Source organism: Equus asinus, chromosome 10, assembly GCF_041296235.1.
Source record: "Equus asinus isolate D_3611 breed Donkey chromosome 10, EquAss-T2T_v2, whole genome shotgun sequence".
In the NCBI taxonomy this organism is placed as follows: Eukaryota; Metazoa; Chordata; class Mammalia; order Perissodactyla; family Equidae; genus Equus; species Equus asinus.
The window spans coordinates 80339835-80363465 of NC_091799.1; the positions used below are offsets into that span (position 1 = coordinate 80339835).

The 23631-nt window shown below is 43.1% G+C and overlaps 1 protein-coding gene across 2 annotated transcripts; it reads left to right on the plus strand.

Annotated features, from left to right (window-relative positions):
• The first annotated feature begins 574 nt into the window (after positions 1-574).
• Positions 575-21926, plus strand: LOC106824767 (UDP-glucuronosyltransferase 3A1-like). Of its 2 annotated transcripts, none has more exons than XM_014831255.3 (7): positions 575-804; positions 3717-3818; positions 9605-9719; positions 12157-12688; positions 14805-15036; positions 16789-17008; positions 18767-21926. In XM_014831255.3, exons 1-7 carry the CDS (start codon positions 711-713, stop codon positions 19041-19043), a joined length of 1572 nt encoding a protein of 523 aa, XP_014686741.1. In that variant the 5' UTR covers positions 575-710; the 3' UTR covers positions 19044-21926. The 2 variants fall into 2 exon arrangements, with proteins under 2 accessions (XP_014686741.1, XP_070375864.1); XM_070519763.1 differs by having other exon boundaries at positions 688-800.
• Positions 21927-23631: the final 1705 nt, after the last annotated feature.

Genomic DNA, 23631 nt, shown 5'->3' on the forward strand with positions numbered 1-23631 from the left:
GTGGTGAACATGATGCAGTCTATACAGAAGCTGAAATACAATGAATTTATATAATGTTATAAATCAATATTCTCTCAAAAATAATAAAAAGTGAAAAAAAGAAAATAAAACAGGACCTCGGAGGTATAATATAGGAATGGTAGCTTGATTTCCCTTGGGGCTTTGTTTCTAGAGAGTAGAAACAAGCTACTTCCAGGGAGTAGTGTCCCTTGTGCTTGGGACACTAGAAGAGATTTTAAGCAGGTCCCTGGGGAATGGGTCATGGGAACAGCAGTGTGAGGTAATGAGAGCAGTTTGACTGGAGGTGGAGTACTATAAGTTTGGGAAAGGTCCATAAAACTGAGATAGTTTGAGTCACTTTGAGGTGGCGCTGTCATCCACGTGATTTCCTAAGGTCTCTACCATTCCTGGTTCCGAGTATTTTCCATGAGGTGAGTGTGGTGATTACCTGGGTAGAGAGGGGTTAAAGATCAGCTCACTAACCCATCCTTCCCACTGCTCACGGGCAGGAGGGTGAGGGTACAATGTCCAATGGAGCAGGAACTCAGGGAGGAGGGGCAGAAGAGGAGGAGGAGACAAAGAGAAGAGAGACAGGTGGAATCCATCTCTTCCCACCTCCCAAGCTCCCAGCCAGCACCAATCCTTCACTGCCTGTGCACCACGTGGTCCCTTTTCTTGGAGGAGGCACAGGCTCCCAGCAAGGAACCAGCATGATGAGGCCACGGGTGCTGCTTCTCATCTGCTTCGTCCTACCTGGGCTACTGCCCTCAGAGGCTGCCAAAATACTGACTGTGTCCTTGGTGGGTGAGTGCTTGGCCAAAGAATCCAGAGACAGGAGCGTCCCAGGCATCCGTGCCAGGGCTCAGGCAAATAGTCCTAGGTCAGAGGGTCATCCCATGTCATTCTCCAGGCTGAGTGGGTTTGTTTCCCTGACTGGAGGATGAAGGGGTGGGTGCTGTTTGTGGAGGCAGAGAACGGTCTCTCCCACCACTGAGGTGGAGAAGACAGTTCTGGAGAAAACAGAAACACTCTTTCCTCCCTCTTCTTACTTGGGACCAGCTCCCTATAGTGCAGAGCTGGGGCCAGAATTTTGAGATGCAGCCCAGTGCAGGAGACCCAGGCCACCTCCTCCAGGCTGCCGGTTGGACATTCAGGGGCTCATCCTAAACTTCTGGGGGGTGCTCAGCCACAGTACAGACTGTGGCTCCTATTTGTCAGTTCTTGGAGGCTGTGGGGGAAAGGTGCTCCTGGGGGCAGCAGCACTGATTCTCCAAGGCTGCACGGGAGCGCGGGTGGAGCTTGAAGATATTTCCATGATAATCAGGAGGGTTGGGAGCTCTCATCCAGGGGAAACTGGGAGAACTGACCAGCACTCAAGAGTGGACCCTGTCATTCTGATCTATCCCATTCCTCCTACCTTTCACCCCTGTTGCTGGAAGTGTTTGAAGGACTCATGGAACTCTTCATTTCACATTTTGTGGCTTTAGTTTTATTTCTTTTACTTTTGCACCAATGAGAATAGAAGATGAAAGGGAAAAATATATCACAATGAGGGTGATAAAAATATATCATGATAGAAATTTCGATGAAAATAATCCATAACCAATCTATAAATGAAAATTTGGGTGAGTTTATTCTGAGCTAAAATCTGAGGACCATGGCCTGGGGCCTTTCTTCCCAAAGGAAGAAAGTGCACCAAAGAAGTGAGGTATACAGAGTGGTTATATACCCCCAAACAGGATGTTTCACATATGATTGAAATGTCCCTCCCACAATAGTTACAAGATTGCCCTGTCAGCACAGCACTTGATGGACACAGCAGGTAGTGGGTCTGCTATCTCAGACAGCGCAGCTGGAAGCAAGTCTATTGTCTCGAGCTGGGTGGTCACGGGTGAGCGCAGCAATCAGTTTCTAGCCTAAGGAAAGATGCTTAATCCTTAAGGAGATGCCAACGTTGGGAGGGGGAGGGAAGTTGCACCTTTATCTCAAGGGCCTTTGTTCTTGCCATAGGGAATCTCTAAAGCAGATATACAATGCGTGCTCAACGGCCACGGTCAGGCCCTTTTGGAAAGACAAGGTCAGGCCCAATTAGGTTTACACCAAAGGGCTTCCTCATATACTCCAATATATTCTATTGCTTGCCATTTCTATTTGTCAGGATGGAGCTTCCCAAAACTTTATTTCAACCCCTTATATCACTTTTGGGTCATGAGATCTTAGAGCTGGAAGGAACCACAAACCATCCACTTCAGTTCCCACCATAGTTTCCTCAGCAGGAAACTAAGGGTCAGAGAAGGGAGGCACATTTTACAAGGTGACAACAGAGCTCCCTAATGGTGGACACCATGAATTTACTCAGCGTTTCTAACCCCAAGACCATCCTCTCCACAGCTCCACTCTCACCACTTTACAGTGGGGCGTTTTTATAATCACTCCTTAAGAAATTCTATAACACCATTGGAAAGCTTTTTTCCCCCTTTCCAATTGTTAGCAGCAGTGAAGCAAAACAGCCTCCTCACCTCTTGAAGGCACACTGCTCTCCTGCCTCGGACTCGGACATGGAGCTGGTGTGGTTGTGAGGTGCTGGAAGCCCCTTCTATGCCCCAGGAGGCACTGGGGCTCACAAGACCCTCCATGATAAGATGCTTGTGAGGTCACCCCTTCTTCCTGGCTCCCAGGTTTAATAAGGATTAAAATGTGGGTATGAGATGTGGGACATTTGTACTTTATACCTCCCCTGGTACTTCAGACTATGCAAGTCTGGGTGTAAAAAACTGAGAAATAGTGACACACCATTTCTCTAGCACTACACCCCTCTAACCCCAACTCCAAATTCTTGACATTTCCCCTTAACTTCTCTCCTGATCTGACTTTCTCTGCTCTAACACCCTTAGATTCAAGCAAAGGCCCCGTGTTGAATCAGGATCTAAGAAAAGACATGAGCATGATGGAACTTGTACCTCCCCTGAAGATCAAGCTTCTCTTTCTTAAGATGCCATGATTGTCAGAGAATGGGTGATGTCTCAGGCTTCATGCATATGGGATTCAGCAGGCCCATTCCACAGGCCCCATGATTATCCTCAACATCCTAATTTGATCTTCTGTAAAATTCAGGATCCAAGTGAGAAAAATTCTGCCAAATATGTTTGAATCTCAAGGATTTGGGCTGTCAGTGGTAGCTCCATGTCTTTCTGCTCCAATGGTTGTTTCCTGGACTCACATTTAAACTCTCATATTTCTGGCACCTACACTGGCATAAATTTCCAAAGAGAAAGACTCCAGAGACAGCTCTGATTGATTGTCCATTAGGACTCTTCACATGTACAGCATAACACTGTGCCAAAATTTCCTTCCAAGCAGTTATTTGTTTAGGACACAATGTCTCCATTTCGCCATGGCTGAAATGCAGCATGCATCTTAGGATCAGGAATCCCTTAGGCCTAAGCACCAGGAAGCTCATCACATTGACATGGAGACCAGTGTCACATGAGGGGATCTTTGATGGAGGTTTGCCACAGGTCAAGGATGTGGCCCAGAAGGCTCTGGGTGAATGGGCTAGGGCGTACCCTGATGGATATGGAAAGAGTGAATGAAGAAGTTCATCTTTCTCCGCTTATGATCAATTTTCTATTTCCTAACCCCTCCTCTTCTGGACTTAGCAACCTCCGAACCTCTGTTCTCATCATTACAAAAGTGAGTTTGAGCATTTTTCCTAGGTGGAAGCCATCATCTACTAATGGACCGAGTGTCTCAGATTCTTCAAGATCATGGTCATAATGTCACTGTGCTTCTCCAGGAAGGAAATGTATTGATACCAGGTATCCCTTCTCACTAATTCTTCATTTCTTCTGCTCCAGGCAAAGAACAACAAGGCCTTTTGCATAGAAAGGTTTTTCAAATAGTTTTTAATGTGTATTTACATTATTTGGGTTTGGATTGTGTATTTGGATTGAAAGAATGAAAAAGGTGTGTATCTCTGTATGTGTGTGTTTCTGTCATGTGCTGAAACACTTCTGGGCTCTGTTGACCAGCACTCCACACTCTGTAGGCCCCTATTTTCCTCCCTTACTTGGGCTTTTACTCCATCCATGCAATCCTCCACATTTTATTACAGATTATTCTGTAAAGGCTGCTTTGTAACCTGGCTTGGAAATATATTGAACAGAAGTGTTCGGCCATAAATAGGGTTTCTAATAGGAAAGGATTACTTTTCTTTTTCTCCTCTCATGATATCTGAAATTTAAGGAAGCTTTCTCAGGGAGTTCCTTCTTTATGTAGCTCAGATCAGAATCTATCATTGAGATGATCTTGTTTTCTTGAAAAATCAGTGATTGCCCATGAGTTTGTGTAAAGTGATTCAAAAGTTCCCGAGTTGTTGTATCCAAAGCAGTTTAGTTAAATGGGCTCATAAATCTTATCAATTCTTCTTTGCTGAGGGACAAGGGAATGGCAGGTCAGAGAACTGAAATGATTAGCTCAAGGTCACAGGCAGGTTAATAACAGTGTTGGGTGGATTTAGGACTTTAAGCTCTGGATTGCTCAATCTGTAGTGTTTCTAAGGCTTTGATTTTTCAAAAGAAGAATCCCAAATTAAGCTGAATTTTTGGGAAACAAAATTTTGAGAAATTATAAAACTTGAAGGTGACTTCAGGCTTTGTTATTATTCAGATTGTTTTGAAACAATTTTTTTCTGTCAAAATTTCTTTTAAAGATTTTATTTTTTCCTTTTTCTCCCCAAAGCCCCCCCGGTACATAGTTGTATATTCTTCGTTGTGGGTCCTTCTAGTTGTGGCATGTGGGACGCTGCCTCAGCGTGGTTTGATGAGCAGTGCCATGTCCGCGCCCAGGATTCGAACCAAGGAAACACTGGGCCTCCTGCAGCGGAGCGCGTGAACTTAACCACTCGGCCACAGGGCCAGCCCCTGTCAAAATTTCTTTTAAATTTTTTATTGTGGTAAAATATATATAACATGAAATTGACCATTTTGACCATTTTTGTGTACAATTTACTGACTTTAGCTCCATTCACATTGCTGTGCAGCCATCACCACCATCCATCTCCAGGACTGTTTTGTCATCACAAACTGGAACTCTGTACCCTGTGAACAACGTCCAGTATCTCTTGCCTCCAGGCCCTGATAAGCACCATTCTACTTTATTTCTCGAATTATTTGACTATTCTGGATACCTCATTAAAGAGGAATTGTACAATATTTATCCCTTAATGCCTGGCTTATTTCACTTTGCATAATGTCTTCAGGCTCATCTAGGTTGTAGCATATATGAGAATTTGATTCCTTTTTATGGTTGAATAACATTCAATGTATGCATTTACCACATACTGTTAATCCATTCGTCTGTCACTGGACATTTGGGTTGTTTCCGCCTTTTGGATATGGTGAATAATGCTGCTATGAGCACTGTTGTGCAAATATCTACCTGAGTCCCTACTAAAAACCATTTTAATCACTTTCTAGAATTAGGTTCTGTATTCTTCATTGCACATCATTTTTATACATATCCTTTAGCATCTGCCTTGACAGCAGACCTGATTAAACAGCTGTAGTATGTTAATTTTTGTCATTATTTGAATGTAAAAAATTATAATAAAATTCAATTAAAATATTAAATTACATCAAGTTAGATTAAAATGTTAGAATAAAAATAATTTTGACTGTTCCTATGAATTTTGAAAAGCTACTGAAAGCTACAGACCTTCTACCCCTTTAACAAACATCTGTACACCGAATCTATAAACAATTCGGGGAGTTCATGGAGCCCTTCAGTTTTATCCTCAGGTTCCAGGCTTAAGTGGGTGGAGTTTCCTTCACCATTCTCCCCTCATGGGCATTGTTGCAGCTTTGAAAAGGCATATTCATCCCTCACTTCAGTAGTACAGCCTGGCTAATTGTCCGCAAGAAGGAAAACACACGATTGGGTTATTGTTTCTGACCTGATGCTTGTTTCACTGTGTTGAAATATTTGAACCATGCACTAACTACTTGTTTGGACACATTTCTCCATCTTGTTTATTTATTTGCGACATTAACAAATGAATGCCATCAGAGGCAGTGAAGTAGTAAAGATCTCTAATGCTCACAGGTACTACTGCTCCACCATTATATAGAATTACAATTGGGTTCTAGGGAGAGTCTGATAGGACATAGAGAAGCTTGACAGAAAAAGCCTAGACTGCCTTGAACAGACTGTTAGTAGACAAGCCGATGCTAAGAACTCTGCCAATGAGGACTCAGATGGAAGTGAGGAACATGGTAGAGAAAATCTATCTGGTCTGTATGTCTAAAAGACAATATGTAAATCATCCTAAAAGAATTTTCATAGAAATATAGATATTAAAATATTCTTGCTGCTTATAGTAAAATTTCAGAGGAAAGAGATAAATTGAAGGAAGAACTATTAGGCATAAAGAAACCAGGACTTCATGGTTTGGGAAATTCTCAATCTATCCAGATTGCAAGATTCAAAAATTAGGGGATTCACTGTGAGGAGAGCAATGAATTCTTCTCTCTTCTAGAGAAATGCAGTGGTGTGGTTGGATAAGCTTTTGCTGTTGCCTCTGAAGGATTAAAAGGTCAGAATATTCAGTCTCACTGAGAGCTCTTTGAAGATTAGATTTGTGACTTGTGGATCCCTTCAACCATATTAGCAGATGCCAAAAAAGAGATGAAATTCTTTTGTACAATCTGTGGAGCAGCCTATTATCCTGAGGACTGAATTCCCATGACATATACAGGAGATGCACATGGTACTTCAGAATTTTATACCAGAAGAAATACTGCTGGTTTGGACTGAAAGGGACAGAAGATGACATGAAAGAATGCTGACAGACTCTAAAAATATGAAAGAGGCTGATAACTATTCTACTGCAAATACATGATACTTTTTATAAAGAATGAAGAAGAAATTGAGGGCAAAATAGTGAGTCCAGAGGGTAGAGCTTCAAGCTCATATGGCTGAGTTTCAAGTCACAGGGGATTATTTCCTGTCCTTAAAACTTAATGTTGTTTTCCCAGTTGGATGTCAAAATGTTGTAGGAGAGACAACTCATTTTTTGGTTTCTTTTTGTTTTTTTGAGTGATAATGTCAGTAACTGGTATTTTGTACCTGTCCCACTATTGTTTGTTGGCAGCAGATAATTTGTTTCCTAATTTCACAGGTTCAGAGATGGAAAGAAATTTTGTCTCTGGATGGATAATTTCCAGACTTTCACCAATACTTGAAAAATTATTTGGATGACATAAATTGGGGATTTTGAGCTGATGATATTTAGGTGAAATTTTGGAGTACAAGTTGATGGTGTAATGGTTTGAGAAGTTTGGGGATGTTGGGATGCAGTGAATGCATTTTCCACGTGCAATGTACATGAGTATTTCAGGTGCACAGAGCAGAGGGTAGTTGAAAGATAATGTCCCCCAAAAGATGTCCATGTCTTAATCCTTGGAACCAGTGAATATGCTACCTTACCTGGCAAAGGGTCTTTGCCGATGTGATTAATGTAAGGATCTTGAGACGGAGAAATTACCTAGATTATCTCAGTGGGCCTGATATGATTACAAGAGGCCTTCTATCAGAAAGAGGAGGACAGAGAGTAAGAGAAGGAAATGTAGTGATGGAAGGAAAAGTCAGAGTGGTGTGATTGCCAGTTGGAAGGAGACCACGAGCCATAAATGCAGGCAGCCAGTAAAATCTGGAAAAGGTAAGAAAACAGATTGTCTTCTAGGGCTTCCAAAAGGAATGCAGGGCTACCCACAACTTGCTTATATCTCAGTGAGACTCTTTTTGGACTTCTGGTCTGTAGAAATATAAGATAATAAATTCGTGTTAAGACACAAAGTTTATAGTAATTTTTTCATAGCAGCAGTAAGAAACTACTACAGTCATCACAGGAGGTGAGGAGCGCTGCAGGAGGTGCAAGAGTAGTTTGTCAAAGCCTCTACAGTAAAGGCAACTTTGGGGGACACTCATGGCATGGCCTATTGTATTGGAAATTGGACAGATTCTAGAACCCTTTGTTATTGGGGACCATATTCAAAGTATGCTGATTTTCAAGTAATAAGCATAAATGGAGTTAAGTAAAACATATAAACAGGAAATATGTTGTCTCCAGAATGCAAAAAGGCCTAAAGATGTCTGGCTTGTTGAAATTTTGTGGTGTCGTCAGTGAATAGTTGTTTCTTGACGGGGTCATGGATAGAGGGGCCCTAGACTGACCACACAATTCCCAGGAATATAACTGAGGCACTGGCCTCATCCAGGGGGCAATGGCACATCCCTTTGTGTGAGTCCTTTGTGAATGTTTCCATGTCTTGAATGAGTGTGGCAAACGAGTCTCCTTGGAGGAGGATGACGTCACTGTAATGTCATCCTGTGCTCCTGGAGAGAGTTGGATATGGTTAAGATCTTGCTGAAAAAGATTGTGGTCAATGGTAGGGCTGTTGAAGTCCTTGATGGGTAACCAGTTGAAGGAATATTCTGTCCCTTTCAAGGTGAAGGCAGACTACAGGAGAGAGCCTGTTGAAATAGTCACTGAACAGAACATATTAGCCAAATCTGTGGTCTAAAATACTTGCCAGTAAATACTTGGATAGAGTCAGTAATTTCACTAAGATTGGGTCTGGGAGCTTTCATGTTTGGGACCACACATTAATTTCTCCCCAGTCCCTACAGATGGTTAGGTTAAATGTCATGACTGATGAAGGCACTTGCATTAAGAAAGTATGAAAAGTTTTATTCAAATAATAAGGCTTTTTTTTTTTAAGAGCAGGACATTTTCCCAAGCAAATCTGAAAAATGGCTTTGCAGAGCAGGGAGGGATGCCTCGCTTGAGTTTTTCCCGTGGGGAGATGGCTGGGATGGGGTGAGCGTTCCTGCTGATTGGTCTGACTTGCATGGTTTGAAACTCCCATTAGCTCCATGGGAGGGAGCATGGGGAGTTTCTTAACAGTTTGTCCAGGTGAGACACAGAAGAGGGAGTGGAGACCGAGTTTGAGACCTGTCAGCAGTCAAACATCAAGAGCTGACTCAGACTTTGTCCTACACGTGAGTGATGGGGAAGAAGCCAAGTTGGTAAAGAGGTGCAGAGGACTACTATTTTATTAAGCCATTGAGGATGTTTTACTGAATCAAAAAATGATTTGGATGTATCACTTTAAATAAGGAGAATGAATTTTTCTCATCCACAAAGAGCAGGGGCTCTGGAATCAAAGAGACCTGTATTTAAATACAAAGTCTACCACTTCCTACAGGTGTAACTTTGACATTTTATCTTAAACTCAATTAACTTTGTTTTCTCACCTGTAAAGAGAGACCAATAGCTATACCTTCAGTGGAAGCTTTAATGGAAGCTTCCATCACTTTAAACTGAGAAGCATTCCCAAATCTTTGCAAGGTTCCCAATCCATGTTTTTAGTTTATAAGATTGAATGAATGAGAAAGCAACGAAACCAAACAAAAACAGTTCTAAAGGCCTACATTCAAATAATTATAAAATTATTTGAACAAACAAACGTTGTTATCATCATGCTAATGTTAATCCATATTTTGTGACATATTTATCATTTCTAACCCTTTGGTGTTTTCTTAGGTTTTAAAGAGGAGGAAAAATCATACCAAATTGTCACTTGGTTTCCACCTGAAGATGATTTCAAAGAATTTTGGAAGTTTTGTGAGTTCTTTATGGAAGAAGCTTTGGCTGGCAGGTAATTTCTATTTATTCTTAGAACCAAAGAGGCACTACTTCAGTGATACAAATGAGTGGATGGGTATATGTATGCTTGGACTGAGGTTCTGAGAAAGGGATGGATGGATGGAGTGATGGAGGGAGAGAGGGAGGGATAGACGATGAGTGGATGATTGGGTAAACAAGTATTTCTCACCAAATCATCCAGTCCAGTCACTGGAGATTCTTTCTTGCTCTGTACTCTCCCTTTTCCACTATAGGCCTGAATATACTTCTGTAAAGTGGAGCTTTTTCTTTCTGGTACTTCCTTGCAATACTTCACTTACCATCTTTGTCTATAATCTCCCCAGCATAGAAGCATAGGCACCTCAACCTCTCCCTGTTGATAGGGAGATGAAAGCCACCTTTTCCCTTTTATTTTATCTCCTTCTTTTCACAGATATTCATTAGTGAAGGAAAGACTTAGGAATGTTGATTTTGTAGTACTTGAACTTCTGGCCACACAAAGTCCTTTTAAAAAGTAATCAACCTCGTGCAAAATAAGACATGAAGCTAATTCCTTTTGCTACATCTTGAATGGAGGGGAACACATAACTCCTTAAGCTTGAACATAAAAGTGACAGACAGAAATCCATGTCTATCTGGGTTAATTACAGTGTCCTCTCCCCTTCTTTTTACCTTGAAAATTCTACTTACTGATCAACGTTCTGCCCAGACATGACTTTCTCCCTAAAGCCTTTTTTCCTCACTCAGATTGGAAGATCGCAGTTGCTCTGTACAGGTCTGATCTGACCTGCTGATGTGACACTTGCTGTCAGTGTATATGATCTGGCATTGTTTGTTAGATATTTTAAGTGTATGCTTTGTCTCTCCTCCCCTAAATTAATATTTTTTGAAAACAGGTCTGGGTAACAGTGCATTCTTGAAATTTTTTTTCTATTTATTAGTAAATTTTATTTTAATTTATTTTTTTATTGCCACCTGACCTAACAACTGTTGCCAATCTTTTTTTTTTTTTTTCTTCTTCTCCCTAAAGCCCCGCAGTACATAGCTGTATATTCTAGTTGTGAGTGCCTCCGGTTGTACTATGTGGGATGCCACCTCAGCTTGGCCTGATGAGTGGTGCCATGTCTGCGCCCCGGATCTGAAGCAGCAAAACCCCGGGCTGCCAAAATGGAGCACACAATCTTAACCACTCGGCCACGGGGCCGGCCCCTATTAGCTAAATTTTAAATGTAACTAAAAAACTATATTCTGGGAATTTTACAGCAACACTGCCATTATCTAAAATATTTGGCAACTACTCCTTTGTTAGGTGAAATCTTTAAAAATACCAAGCAGTCACTTCTACTGTGTGAGTTGAAGTTGATCCTGAAGATCAGGTAGAGATGTGCATATTGTGAACGAGTTCTCAGATTGTGAGACTTCTCTGTCTGGGATGTGATGTTGCAGTGGTCTACAATTAAAGGTTTTTTCAGAGTTTTGACTCTCTTGGTCCTCCAAGCACCTGGCAGGCCCCTGATGTCTTGAGCTGTTGCACGTCTTACCTCTGGTGCCTTAAAGAACAGATGAGCATCCTCATCTATTTCCCCATATGTTGTACAAACAGGAAACAGGATCATTTTCTATATAGGCAGTGATGGGAAGGGATTAGAAGAAGTTGGTCCCTGGAATAATTCCATAGGCTGAAGCTAAATTACATGTCAGTAAGATTTGCCATTATCTTCTCTGGATACCACAGCATTTATTGAAGTGGAAAGGTTAATAATGTATTTCAAAACCAGGCTATTTTTTTTTCATTGCTTAACCCATGGGCATAGAGATGTGGAATTCCTATTTTTAGCTGAGATTTTGAGTTCTAATACAATCTAAGGATCCCTTGTGTGAGGTGATCTTTTATATGCCAAATACACAGGGATGTTTTATAAAGTCTGTATGTCAATATTCTTGGAACTGTGTGTCAAGAAACTTCCCCAGTTTGGCTGAGTACTCAAGAAAATTACTTATAAAAAACCAGTATGTAAATGAAAGTTAAGGAGAACATCACAGGATTTATCAAGTAGGAAGAGATTTGTGAAGTCAGCTATGGTCATAGAAGGCTCTCAGGGCAGAAGGTCCAACAGTGGCAGTTTGATTTCAGTTAAGGTAATTCAACTGTGCCCATGGATTTCAAGAACTGAGAGTTCAAAGATAAAGTTTCTAATGAACTGGCTTAGGGAGTGCTTGAGATTTGCTTCATAGAGGAGATGAGGAAGGGAGGAAGGAAACATTCACAGGAACAGAACATCTGCCAGCCTGATGGAGAAGAAGGTATTAACGGACAATGGTAGAATAGGATGCTGCTAATAGATGTGGTCTTGCTCACCTGGGAAATTTCTTTGTAGCCCAAGATTCTTTTATATATTGTGAAATTAATGCTTTCAAAGAATACTTATCTTTGATTTTCTTTCTCTCAGAGACAAGTTTGAAAACTTTTTAAAATTCATGGAACTACTGGGACTTCAGTGCAGTCATTTGCTAAAGAGAAATGATATCATGGACTCCTTAAAGAATGAGAACTTTGACTTGTTATTTGTTGAAGGATTTGACTTGTGTTCTCTCCTGGTTGCTGAGAAGCTTGGGAAGCCATTTGTCTCCATTATTTCTACCTCGTTTGGCTTTATTGATTTTGGACTACCAAGCCCCCTCTCTTATGTGCCAGTATTTGATTCCTTGCTAAGCGACCGCATGGACTTCTGGGGCAGAGTGAGGAACTTCCTGAAATTTTTTGATTTCTCCATGAAGCAATGGCAAATTCACTCTACATTTGACAACACCATCAAGGAGCATTTCCCCGAAGGCTCTAGGCCAGTTTTGTCTCATCTCCTAAAGAAAGCAGAGTTGTCGTTAGTTAACTCTGACTTTGCCTTTGATTTTGCTCGGCCTCTGCTCCCCAACACTGTGTATGTTGGAGGCTTAATGGCCAAACCTGTTAAAGCAGTACCACCAGTAAGTAAAACCTTAGTTCTCAATATGGGCTTCGTGCAGAGGTTGTCTGTGCAGAGCTGGTGGCTGCCTCTGGTAGTGAGATCCTGGGAGTGGGGTAGGATGAGGCAAGTGAAGCACCTAGGGCACACTTTTTAAGGAAGTACTCACTTTCAGGGACATGAAAGTAGAGTGATAGACTTGCACAACCCTGCAATTGAGGATTTCCTTAAATGGAACACCCAGGGTCCTTTCTTGCCTCAGCCTAGTCCTGGCCCTAGTGGAAATAAGCTTTTTAATAAGTTGATATTTTCATTTGAATTTTGTATGATCATATGTACAGTAAGTATGCAGTAAGAATCTGTCACATGCAAGAATTGTTAAGGAGATGAGTATTCACAATCAAACACACAACACTGTGAGACAGGGTGTAACCAAGGTGAGACTGCATGGGACTGACTGCTGACATCATCTCCAGGATCCTCGGCCTGTAGAGCCTTGGTTCCTACCCCTACCTATACCTCCTGATTTGGTCAATCTGGGTCAGTATTGGGCATTGTCAGTTGTAAAAGCTGCCCAGTTAGTTTTGAATGCATAGACTCAGAACCACAGCTAGAAGTTTTCACAATGGAGGGAGCTGAGATTAGTTGGCTGACTGTTGCCTATCAGCAATGGGTTGCCATTTCACAGAATTTATCTTATATGTATTGCCACCTAGAGGGAAGTATGATGATCTCCATTTTTATAAATGAGAGACAGAGGCTCAGGTGGTGTGAGTGAATTTCCCACAATCATTCATTTCGGAGCGAAGAAGAACACTGATTTGGCCTGGGCCTTCCAGGCACCGATGTGTCTACCCTTCCTCTATTGACCTTGCGTTGTGAGCAGGAAAAGTTGGGGAATGATCCATGGACTAGATGGACTCTGATTTGGTGGCAGGACTTTTACGAATGAGCAGGAGGAAAGGCATTACAAGTGAAGAGAACAGGGAGCACCAAATGTGGAGTTAGAAGTGAGATGACGCTGGGTTCCCTTGGTGACTTGCTAGACCAGATAGTGGAAGAGTCACTCACAAATATAACCAGGCCAGTTTTCAGGAGGTATGACGTAGGAGGGTAAGTCAGGCCTTGCCCATAGGGCCGGGGGAGGGAATTGTTAAGCAGGAGCATAATGGGAGTAAATGTTGCAATGGGTATGAGATAATAGACGCTTTCTTCAAAAAATTTTCTTCTCTGTATTTTCCAATCTCTAATAATGGTCTTATGTTGTTTTTGTAATTATAAAAGGCTGTTTTAAAGTGGTCCTTTGGACAGGTAAACAGGCAGAGTTATGCTCGATGAAATCAACATAATAGAATGGGGGTCTAGGAGTTGAGAAGGAGCCACAGAAGTACAGAGAGAATCAGGATCATAAGAAATTTTGGAATTCAGAATTGACAAAGCTGTGTTAAAGGCAAGATTGCACCATTAGGTCACAACTCTCCCTAAAAACTGTCTGGAGGACTTTTAAAAATAAAGTGCCCAGGTCTGGAGTTGGGATTGGACCTTGCTCTTTTTAAGTCTTCCCATGTGTATGTAATTTGCATTCACGTAGGTGAACCACTGAGGTAGGAGATGAACTACAAAGATCAGTGACTGAGAATATCATGGAATACCAGAGCAAAGCATGCGACATGGCGCGTTTGGTGTGGGGGGCCACGTGCCTCCCCCATTCTGTGTCTACTTCTTCTTATGCCAGAGGCCTTCTCCAAACTTCTCCTCTCCAGCCTCCAGAAGTCCCACCATCCACTGATGGTCCCTGATCCCCACTGGAATTCTTCCTTACACTACCACCTCTGTTCTGGCTTTGGAAACTCCCAAGTGCCCATGCCTCCATGCTCCCAAAATGAGTAAAGAGTCTGGAATGCCTCTGATACTGTGTCAGGGCTTCAAAGAGGAAAGATGTTCCCACCAACACAATGGGCATAAGCACAATGCAGAGGATGCTGAGTTGTCTCTTGGGCTCAGATAATAGTTTCAGGACAGTGAATTCTAGGTGTGACAGGAAGCTGTGTTCAGTAAATCGCTGACTTTCATTTCATGGATGTCCTGGCTTTTGTGAAAGCTTTGTTCACCACCTTTCCTTTCTTACCACTCTCTAGGAATTTGAGAATTTCATTGCCAAGTTTGGAGACTCTGGTTTCATCCTTGTGGCCCTGGGCTCTGTGGTGAACATCTTTCAGTCCCAGTATGTTTTCAAGGAGATGAACAGGGCCTTTGCTCATCTACCTCAAGGGGTGATATGGAAGTGTAATCCTTCTCATTGGCCTGAAGACATCAAATTGGCAGAAAATGTGAAAATTGTGGACTGGCTTCCTCAGAGTGACCTCTTGGGTAAGGACTACCCGGATCTGCATCTCTCATCTTATTTACATGTTTTTATTGCTCATCAAGGCTCTAACCTCTGGTTGGGCAATCCCATCAGCATGAGAAGGAGCCACTGGTAGTTAAAAGCAAGTCTTCAGAAAACAGGAATGGAACAGCTAGCTGGAATTCTTGGGGACTCAGGCTATGCTACCAATGAGATCAGATGTCAAAAGAAGCATCTCCCTTTCATTCTTTTTTATCCCATGCTAGATGTCAGCAGCCATCAAAGTCATATTGACATGGGGCTGCCCCATGGCTGAGTGGTTAAATTTCCACATGCTCTGCTTTGGCAGCCTGAGGTTCACGGGTTTGGATCCCAGGTGTGGACCTACTCCACTCATCAGCCATGCCATGGAGGCATATCATATACAAAGTAAAGGAAAATTGGCACAGATGATGGCTCAGGGCTAATCTTCCTCAAGCAAAAAAAGAGGAGGATTGGCAACAGATGTTATCACAGGCAAATCTTAATCACAGAAAAGAAAAGAACATTTTTTAAAAAGTCACATTGACATGCTGCATTTGTCTTGAATAAGGTCACCCAAGCACAATCCAAAACAACCTGTGAATCCTGAGAACACATACCAGGGGCAGGATGTCACTGTATTTAGTGTCTTCATGAGCACCTACTCACCCACATGCTCTTACACACACACAAACACACACCACACAGACACACAGATACAACTTCCTTAGCTGCTAAGCTGTGAACGATTCATACCTTCACAACACTGAAGCCCACAATGTCTTTAGGATGTGCCAAAATACCCAAGTGCCAAATTGAGCTACCTCATAGCCACTTCTTTGGTCCATTGAGTCTCTGGTACCAGAGAGTCCCCTCACTCCCCTTCAGATTTGCTCTGTGCCCACTGATGCTTCTGAGAGACTCCTCACTGCCATAGACATGGGCTGGATGAGAGAGCCTTAACCAAGATTACGAATCAAAATCATCTGGGAAATTTAAGAAACACATTCCTGGCTCTACTTCTGCAAATGTATTTATCTAAGTGTGGAGTGGGGCACATGATTCTCATTTCAAAGGAAACAAGGAGATCTGATGCAGCACAGGCTGAGATGAGCTTTTTATTGTCAACAAACATTTTAGTTAGCTCTGGTTAAAGGTTGGATGGAAACACTGGAACTGAAAATACTGAAGTGTAGGTTACAGTCTCTGCTTTCAATGGTGTTCTTGTAAATTTGAGGAGACACACATACGGTGTACTTTTATGAGTGCCACATGAGTTGTGATGTCAATGAATGTGTCAGGAATTCAGAGAAGAGGGAAGTTAGTTGGCGGATGAGAAAAGATTGCTCAAAACAGAGGGAGACAGAGACAGAGAAAGAGACACAAAGAAAAAAGAAAAGAGAAAAGCGAAAAAAGGCACTGGGATGATAGAGACAAGGATGGAAGGATGGACGGGTGGAAGGATGGATGGATGGAGATACATGCCTTGCCTAGCACTATTCTCTACAGAATTCACTGGCTTCTCAGTCTTAGTTGGGTTCTGTCTTTGGCAAGGAGTTTCTGTACAAAGGCAAGACTTGGAATCCTGTATGTTGGAACAAGCACCTTGAATGTGTCCCAAGCAACATTATCTTTACAATGCTTCGAACACAATTTGAGAGTCCATTGTTGTTTTCTTCTGCCCTTTCTTCTTTACCAGGTATTCTATAACTATTCATCCTGAAATGTTCTACTTTCTTCATTATTTGCAACAGCTCACCCTCGCATCCGTCTCTTTGTCACCCATGGTGGGATAAATAGCATCATGGAAGCCATCCAACATGGTGTCCCCATGGTGGGGATTCCCTTCTTTGGTGACCAGCCTGAAAATCTGTTCCGGGTAGAAGCCAAAAACTTTGGTGTCTCTATCCAGGTAAAGCAGATCAAGGCTGAGACACTGGCTCTGAAGATGAAGCAAGTCATAGAAGACAAGAGGTATGTGGCTCTCTGGGCTTGTGATCATGTAGGCTGAATGAAGACATCAAACTTGAAGGGCACCACGTGGGTCTTTTTTGCAATAAAACCTACAACTTCCAAGATATGGAATAATATGTGTGTGATCCTAACAGCTGACCTCTTTCCTCTGTGAACAAGACTAGGCAATTTAGGTCAGATGTTGAGAATAATTTTCTGGTTTATGGATTGTGATGAAACCAAACTACTTACACAGTTTCTCTTTGAGAGGTCTTATATTTTGGGGTGTTTTTAGTAGAATTCCAACTGAGTAGGAGGTGGCCTTCCTGTACCAAATGTGCCACACTCTTCCCTACCTCAGGACCTTTGTGTGTCCTGCTGCCTAGGACACATCTCCCCTTCTCTTCACAGGGCTGGCTCCTTCATCACATTTGGATCTCATAACCCATATCGCCTCCTTAGAGAGGCCATCTTTGTTTTTCATTCCTAACTAGACTCCTCTCCTGCCCACACCAGTTGTCATTCATTGTTTCCTTCTTAACACTTCCCAGGATCTGAGTACTCCATTTCTTTAGGTTTTAATTTATTGTCTGTCCCCCACACTAGAAAGTAGAGAGTAAGCCCTCCCAGGACAGTACCATGTGTCTCTTGTTTTCCACAATGTTCCCAGCACCCAGCACAGGGCCTGCCACAAAGTGAGTCTGAAGGAATTTCTGTTAATTGAGTCAGTAAAGGGGCCCATTGATCTCTTATTTGACTTCCCATCCAGCACAATCATCTCATGTGAAGAGAAAAATATGTATATTTTTTCTTATAACTAAGAAGGACTGAATAACTTCAAGGGCACAAACCTGAATCAGACCTCAAGACCTAACATTCTACCTTGCATGTAGGAGCCCCACAAGTAGTTCTTCTTAGATGATGGAAAAACAACCACATAACTTGTGATTCTAAGTCCTACAAAAGGTATTAAAATTCAGAGTCAGAAAACTCAGAAATTTTATGTATATTTGGTATCTCATGTGTTACAAATGTTTACTTTCTCAAGAATGGATTTGTAACTTTCATTGGAGTTTCAAAGACCTTGACCCAAAATGGCCATGAACCACATGCCCTTGTGAAAGAGTCATTTGGCCTGGGATGGTCCCCAGACATCGTGGATCAGGGTGGGCTTCATAATTTGTGGGGCCCGATGCAACATGGAAATGTAGAGCCCTTTGTAATAAAGTTTAAATATTTCAAGATGTTGACAACTGAGAATTAAATGAAGCGCAGGAGCCATCTAAGTGTGGGGCCCTGTGCACACATGCAGGCTGTAGCCCGTGGAGCCAGTGCTGGTCAATGCGATGCTTTGAAGGGGAGAATAGTGCAGGTATCCTCATTGGCCACAGTCTCCAGAGTCATATCTGTCACTAGCCCAGACACCAGCAAAAAGTAGGTGTGCACGCTGTCTCTTCCTCTCTCTCTTCATATATAAATTACATCATGTATCATTTTCTGGAGTATATCATAAGCCTCCTTGAGGTAGAGACTAGTCCTTATAGACCCTGTCACTCTTTTATAAGTTAGCACTTTCAGCATTAAGCGTGGATTGTAGCATGTTGATACCAGTTGGAACTTTTCAAGGGGACACATCCAGCCAGTGGCAAGCCCAGGCCAACGACTCTTCCTTGAAGTGGAGCCTTTGTGCATATGGTAGGAAGTGCCTGTGTGTGATACAAGGTCTCTAAGGTCTCTGAAACCACAAGAGTAATGCCCCGCCTCTGTCTCGGCCAACAGGTACAAATCTGCAGCCATGGCCGCCAGCATCATCAGGCGCTCCCACCCCCTGACTCCTGCCCAGCGACTGGTGGGCTGGACCAACCACATCCTGCAGACAGGGGGTGCAGCGCACCTCAAGCCCCACGCCTTCCAGCAGCCATGGTATGAACAGTACCTGCTCGATGTCTTCTTGTTCCTGATGGTGGTCACCGTGGGCACCATGTGGCTCTGTGGGAAGCTGCTGGGCATGGTGGCCAGGTGGCTGTGTGGGGCCAGGAAGCTGAAGAAGCCCTGATGCCAAGTGTAGCCTGGGGTGGCAGTATTTGGGGGGGTCACCGTTTCTTGGGAACCTCCCACCCTTTCTTGGGTTCTGGCAAGCCTTGTTCTCCACATCGTATCCACTTGCTAATTGTGCTGCAAATTCCTGCTCGCTGTTTTCTTCCTGTGATCAGATTTCTTTACTCAGCACTTATGGCCTTCTTTATTAGTGAGTCAGCCAAGGCTAGTCTATGATTCTGTCCCTGGGGCATTTGGACCCAGTGGCCCTCAGACTTTAAGCCTCGAAGCCCTTCCTTATCATGCCCCTCTTCCAGGCACTGAGCCTGAACCACTCTAGACTCCATGGCCAGTATCTTCTGAGCCTCTTTCCCTCTCTCCTGCCCCACCACTTGTCATGGAATAACAGCTAAGATGGGTGCTTTCCTAATTCTTTTATTATCTGTTGGCTTCTCCTCCAAACTCTCATCAAAGCTAGAAAGTCTGTCCTGCGCATGTGCCTTCAGGAGGGAACCACCCTTGCAGGACCCTGTCTGGCTCCTGCCTTGGTTCCTGCAGAGAGCTCCTTCCTTGCTGATCAGGTGTGGAGCCTGCAGGATGGTCAGGGGCTCAAGTGGCCTTGGTCTCTGTGTTTCATAGCATTGAGCTGTCTTTCAACTTTCATATTAAAAAAATAAATTCATGAGAAAGAAGGCTATTTCTTTTTAAACCGTTTTTTTGTGCCTCTTGACAGTTGAGCCTTTCTATATGTGACATACTCTTGGGAATTGCATCCATTTGATAGTAATAGAAACCAGAAAAAAAAATGTAGCAGCCACAGCTGAGGGTTTTCTTCTCTTTCCTCCTTGTTTTTCTCATGTAAAAGAGATCTGCAGGTAGGCAGGCAGTGCAGGGCTGGTGTGGTGGCTCCAGAATGTACTCAATGCAGATTTCTTGTCTGGTTGATCTGCCTTCTTCAGCAGGTGGCTTTCATCCTCAAGGTTGCCCTGGATTTTCAAGAATGTCTTTTTGTATCCAGCCAGCACCTGGAAATTTGGGCTAGATAAGGGAAAATTGGACAAAGTAATAAAGCAGGTTTCTGCCAACTGAGTTGCCCTTTTTATTCACCCAGACTCTCCAGCTACCCCAACACTTCTACTTAAATCCCGTTGACCAGACCTGAGTCACATAGGCACCCTTAGCTGTACAAAAAGTCTAAGAAATGTCCCCTCTCCTGGCTCCTGGGTTGGGGTTGGTAGAAAGAAAAACAAAGGACAATGGATAATGGGGGGAAACCCGAGCCTTGGCCACTTGTGGAGGGCAGGCAGGGAGGGGCTGGATGGGATGTTTTGTTCCACCTTTGACCCTGAGACTCAGTGACTTCAGGGACAGTCTTACACCCACTATTTCCACCTGTAGGTGGAAAGCAGACCTTTCAGAGTGGTGAATGTGCAAAATAGGAACAGTAGTCTTTTATCTTGTGAAGTGTGTTCTGCTTTCCTAGTTCCCTCCTTTTGTTTCTGCCATTATGGGGTGGATGTGTCTAATCAGCCCAACCCAAGGAAACAGGCACCAGCTGGGGCAACCACAGATGGAGAGGGAGCCATGGTGCTAATTAAGATGAAAGCAACAAAACCTGCTGCCTCCTCCAACCAAGGCACAGGGCCTGAGGAGTGGAGATGGGTTGGTTGAGTACCAACTTGTCCCTCTTGTGGCCACCTTTTTGTAATGAATAACCTGCCCTACTACATGGTGGTCCTGGTTGGTGGAAACTCCCCCTCAGGCTGATTCCCTGCCCACACATGTAGAGGGCAGTTTGATCAGCTAGGGAATTCTCTTGGGATATTTTCTTTTAGCCACATTTTTTGCCCCTAAGACCTAGGGAGGCTCCTTTGTCCATGCCAGCCTTTAAGTTAGTTAATTGTTTATTTTTTATAAGTATTCAAATGAAATATTTAGAACTTTTAAAACCCATCTGAGTGGATTTCCTACAAATTTCTTCAAATTTAATCTTAAGATAACAGTAATTAATAGTCAGATAACACTTGCACTAGGGATTAAGTCCCCCGTGTTTTTATTTTCCCTCATTAAACCTCCAAGGTGAATTTTGAGAGATCTTCTTGTGTTAGTACAAATGCAAAGAAGAGAAGCTTCCACAAACAAGGTCTGTGGACGCCTTCTGGTGACAGGCCCCCTCTCTTGTCTGAGGTGAGACCTTTGAGAGGGATGGCAGCCAGTGACCACTCTTCCTTTCTCATTGTGGTATCAAGGTGAGCTTTGTCTTCTGGAGAGATTTTACAAATGAGCAAGCCTACAAATATCACAGAAAAGAGTGCCAGAGGTAAAGACCAAATAATAGTTTAGTTCCTTCACTCCTTCCCTTTGTCACAATTTCTCTCCTGGGATTTTATTGAACTAGACTATTTTGTTCCATATTCCTTTAGTGGCCATTTATGAACTTCATGTTGTCTCAGATGAAAGATTTTGTCATTGGGAAACCAACTGGCCACCAGTAATGCAAAGCCTCAATAGAGGGGCTGAAGTCAGTGGCCTTCAGCCTGGGCTCTCTGCCTTAATGTGTGCGTGAAGACCTTTCCAGGGCTGCATGGCACAGAGCATCTGGAGGTGATAAGTTTCCACCTGTGTGTACTCTAGTTTCCTAACACTGGTCTGCCTAACAATGTGAAGTTTGGTTGGTAGAGTCTCTTTCCTGCCACACTTTTCACAATTTCCTGAAACTTATTTTGCACAAGAAATACACAGCTTTCATGCCTCCCTATTCTCACTGTGGTGCATTGCCCCAGGGTGGAAAAACGGGGGTACCAAATGGATAGTTTAAAATGTAATGACTGAGCAAGAACAGTTTGTCATTAAAATGCTTTGCAATTCTTTGTTTTAAATAAAAACCAAGAATAAACTGTGATTTTTCAGTTGTTGGACCATTAAAAGTAACTTTTGGTGATGGATTTCTATCAGATTTTTTGCATAGCTTTCCGAAGGTGTTCAAATAGTTGAGGCGCATCTTTTTCAAGATGGTCATAACAAGATCTTGTCAAGGTGGTGGTGTGAGCAGATGTTGAACTCATCTCCTCCCACGAACACAACCAGGTTACAACTATTTTTGGAAAAATTACCCTGGATAGGAAACTGAAAACTGGATAAAAAGAACCCCCACAACAAGGGACAGTCCTGACTAAGGCAGAAGAGGCAGAAATTCCTGCTGGAGAGAAAAAAACCACCTTTAGGAGAAGTGGAGCTTCTCAGCTGGCCAGGTGGGAGCCACCCTAAGGTACGAGCCCTCCCAGGAGGATCAAGGTCCGGAGCGGGCCTATACTGATATATGCATCCTTCAGACTCAGCCCAACTGAGACAGGAGTCTTACTGACTGGCTTTGCTGGCTGTTAACTGCAGCGAAGACACTCCCAGAAAAGCTACTGGTGGAAAGCTGAAAAGATCCGGGTCTTAAAGGGCCCACGCACAGACTCACTGATTGCAGCAGCCTAAAATCACCAGAGAGAAGGCTGAAGGTCCTTTGGTGAAAAGAGACTCACCTAGTGGGCTTTGGGAGCAACTTGGTGAGAGGAGGTACCTCTCCGGGATTGAGACATTGGTGGGGGCCATTGTTTTGACCTGGTCCAGGCGTGCTGACACAGACACAGGTAGGCACCATTGAGGTTCTTCTCTTGGCCTGTTAGCCCAGGGATCTGCTACACCCACTAGAGCACAGATTTAATCCAGTTCAGCCAGGACAGGCAGCCTGCCCTAGGGACTTGCCCCATCCAACAGCAAGCCCTCAGGCTACTTTTTGGCCGCACTGACTGGATGCCTTGATCCTCCACAGGCAGGTGAATGTCTCCGCCTCTGTGGGGCAGGGCCTGTCTGAGGACCAGCTGAACTGTGGGGGGCATTGGTGGAGAGGTGGAGGCCTCTGCAGTGCAGTGTTGGGGTATGCTTCAGGGAGTTGGGAGTGTGCACAGACCAGGATTGTGGGATACAGGAAAAGCAATTCTAAGAGGGAAGTTTATAGCAATTCAGGCCTACCTCAATAAAAAAGAAGAATCCCAAATAAACAATCTAACAGCACATCTAAGGGTACTGGAAAAAGAACAAACAAAGCCCCAAATCAGCAGAAGGAAGGAAATAATAAAAATCAAAGCAGAAATAAACAAAATAGAGACTGAAAAGCAATAGAAAAGATTAATGAAACCAAGAGCTGGTTCTTTGAAAAGATAAAGAAAATGGACAAACCCTTAGCTAGACTTACCACAAAAAAAGGAGAGAAGGCTCAAATAAATAAAATCAGAAATGGAAGAGGAGAGAGTACAACGGACACTGCAGAAATACTAAAGATAATAAGAGAATACTATGAAAAGCAATACGCCAACAAATTGGATAATCTAGCAGAAATGGATAAATTCTTAGAACCATTCAACCTTCAAACACTGGTCCAAGAAGAAGTAGAGAATTTGAATAGACCAATCACCAGCAAGGAGATCAAAACAGGAGTCAAAAACCTCCCCAAAAAAGAAAAGTCCAGGACCAGATCGCTTCCCCGGTGAATTCTACCAAACATTCAAATAAGACTTAATACCTATCCTTCTCAAACTCTTCCAAAAAATTGAAGAGGG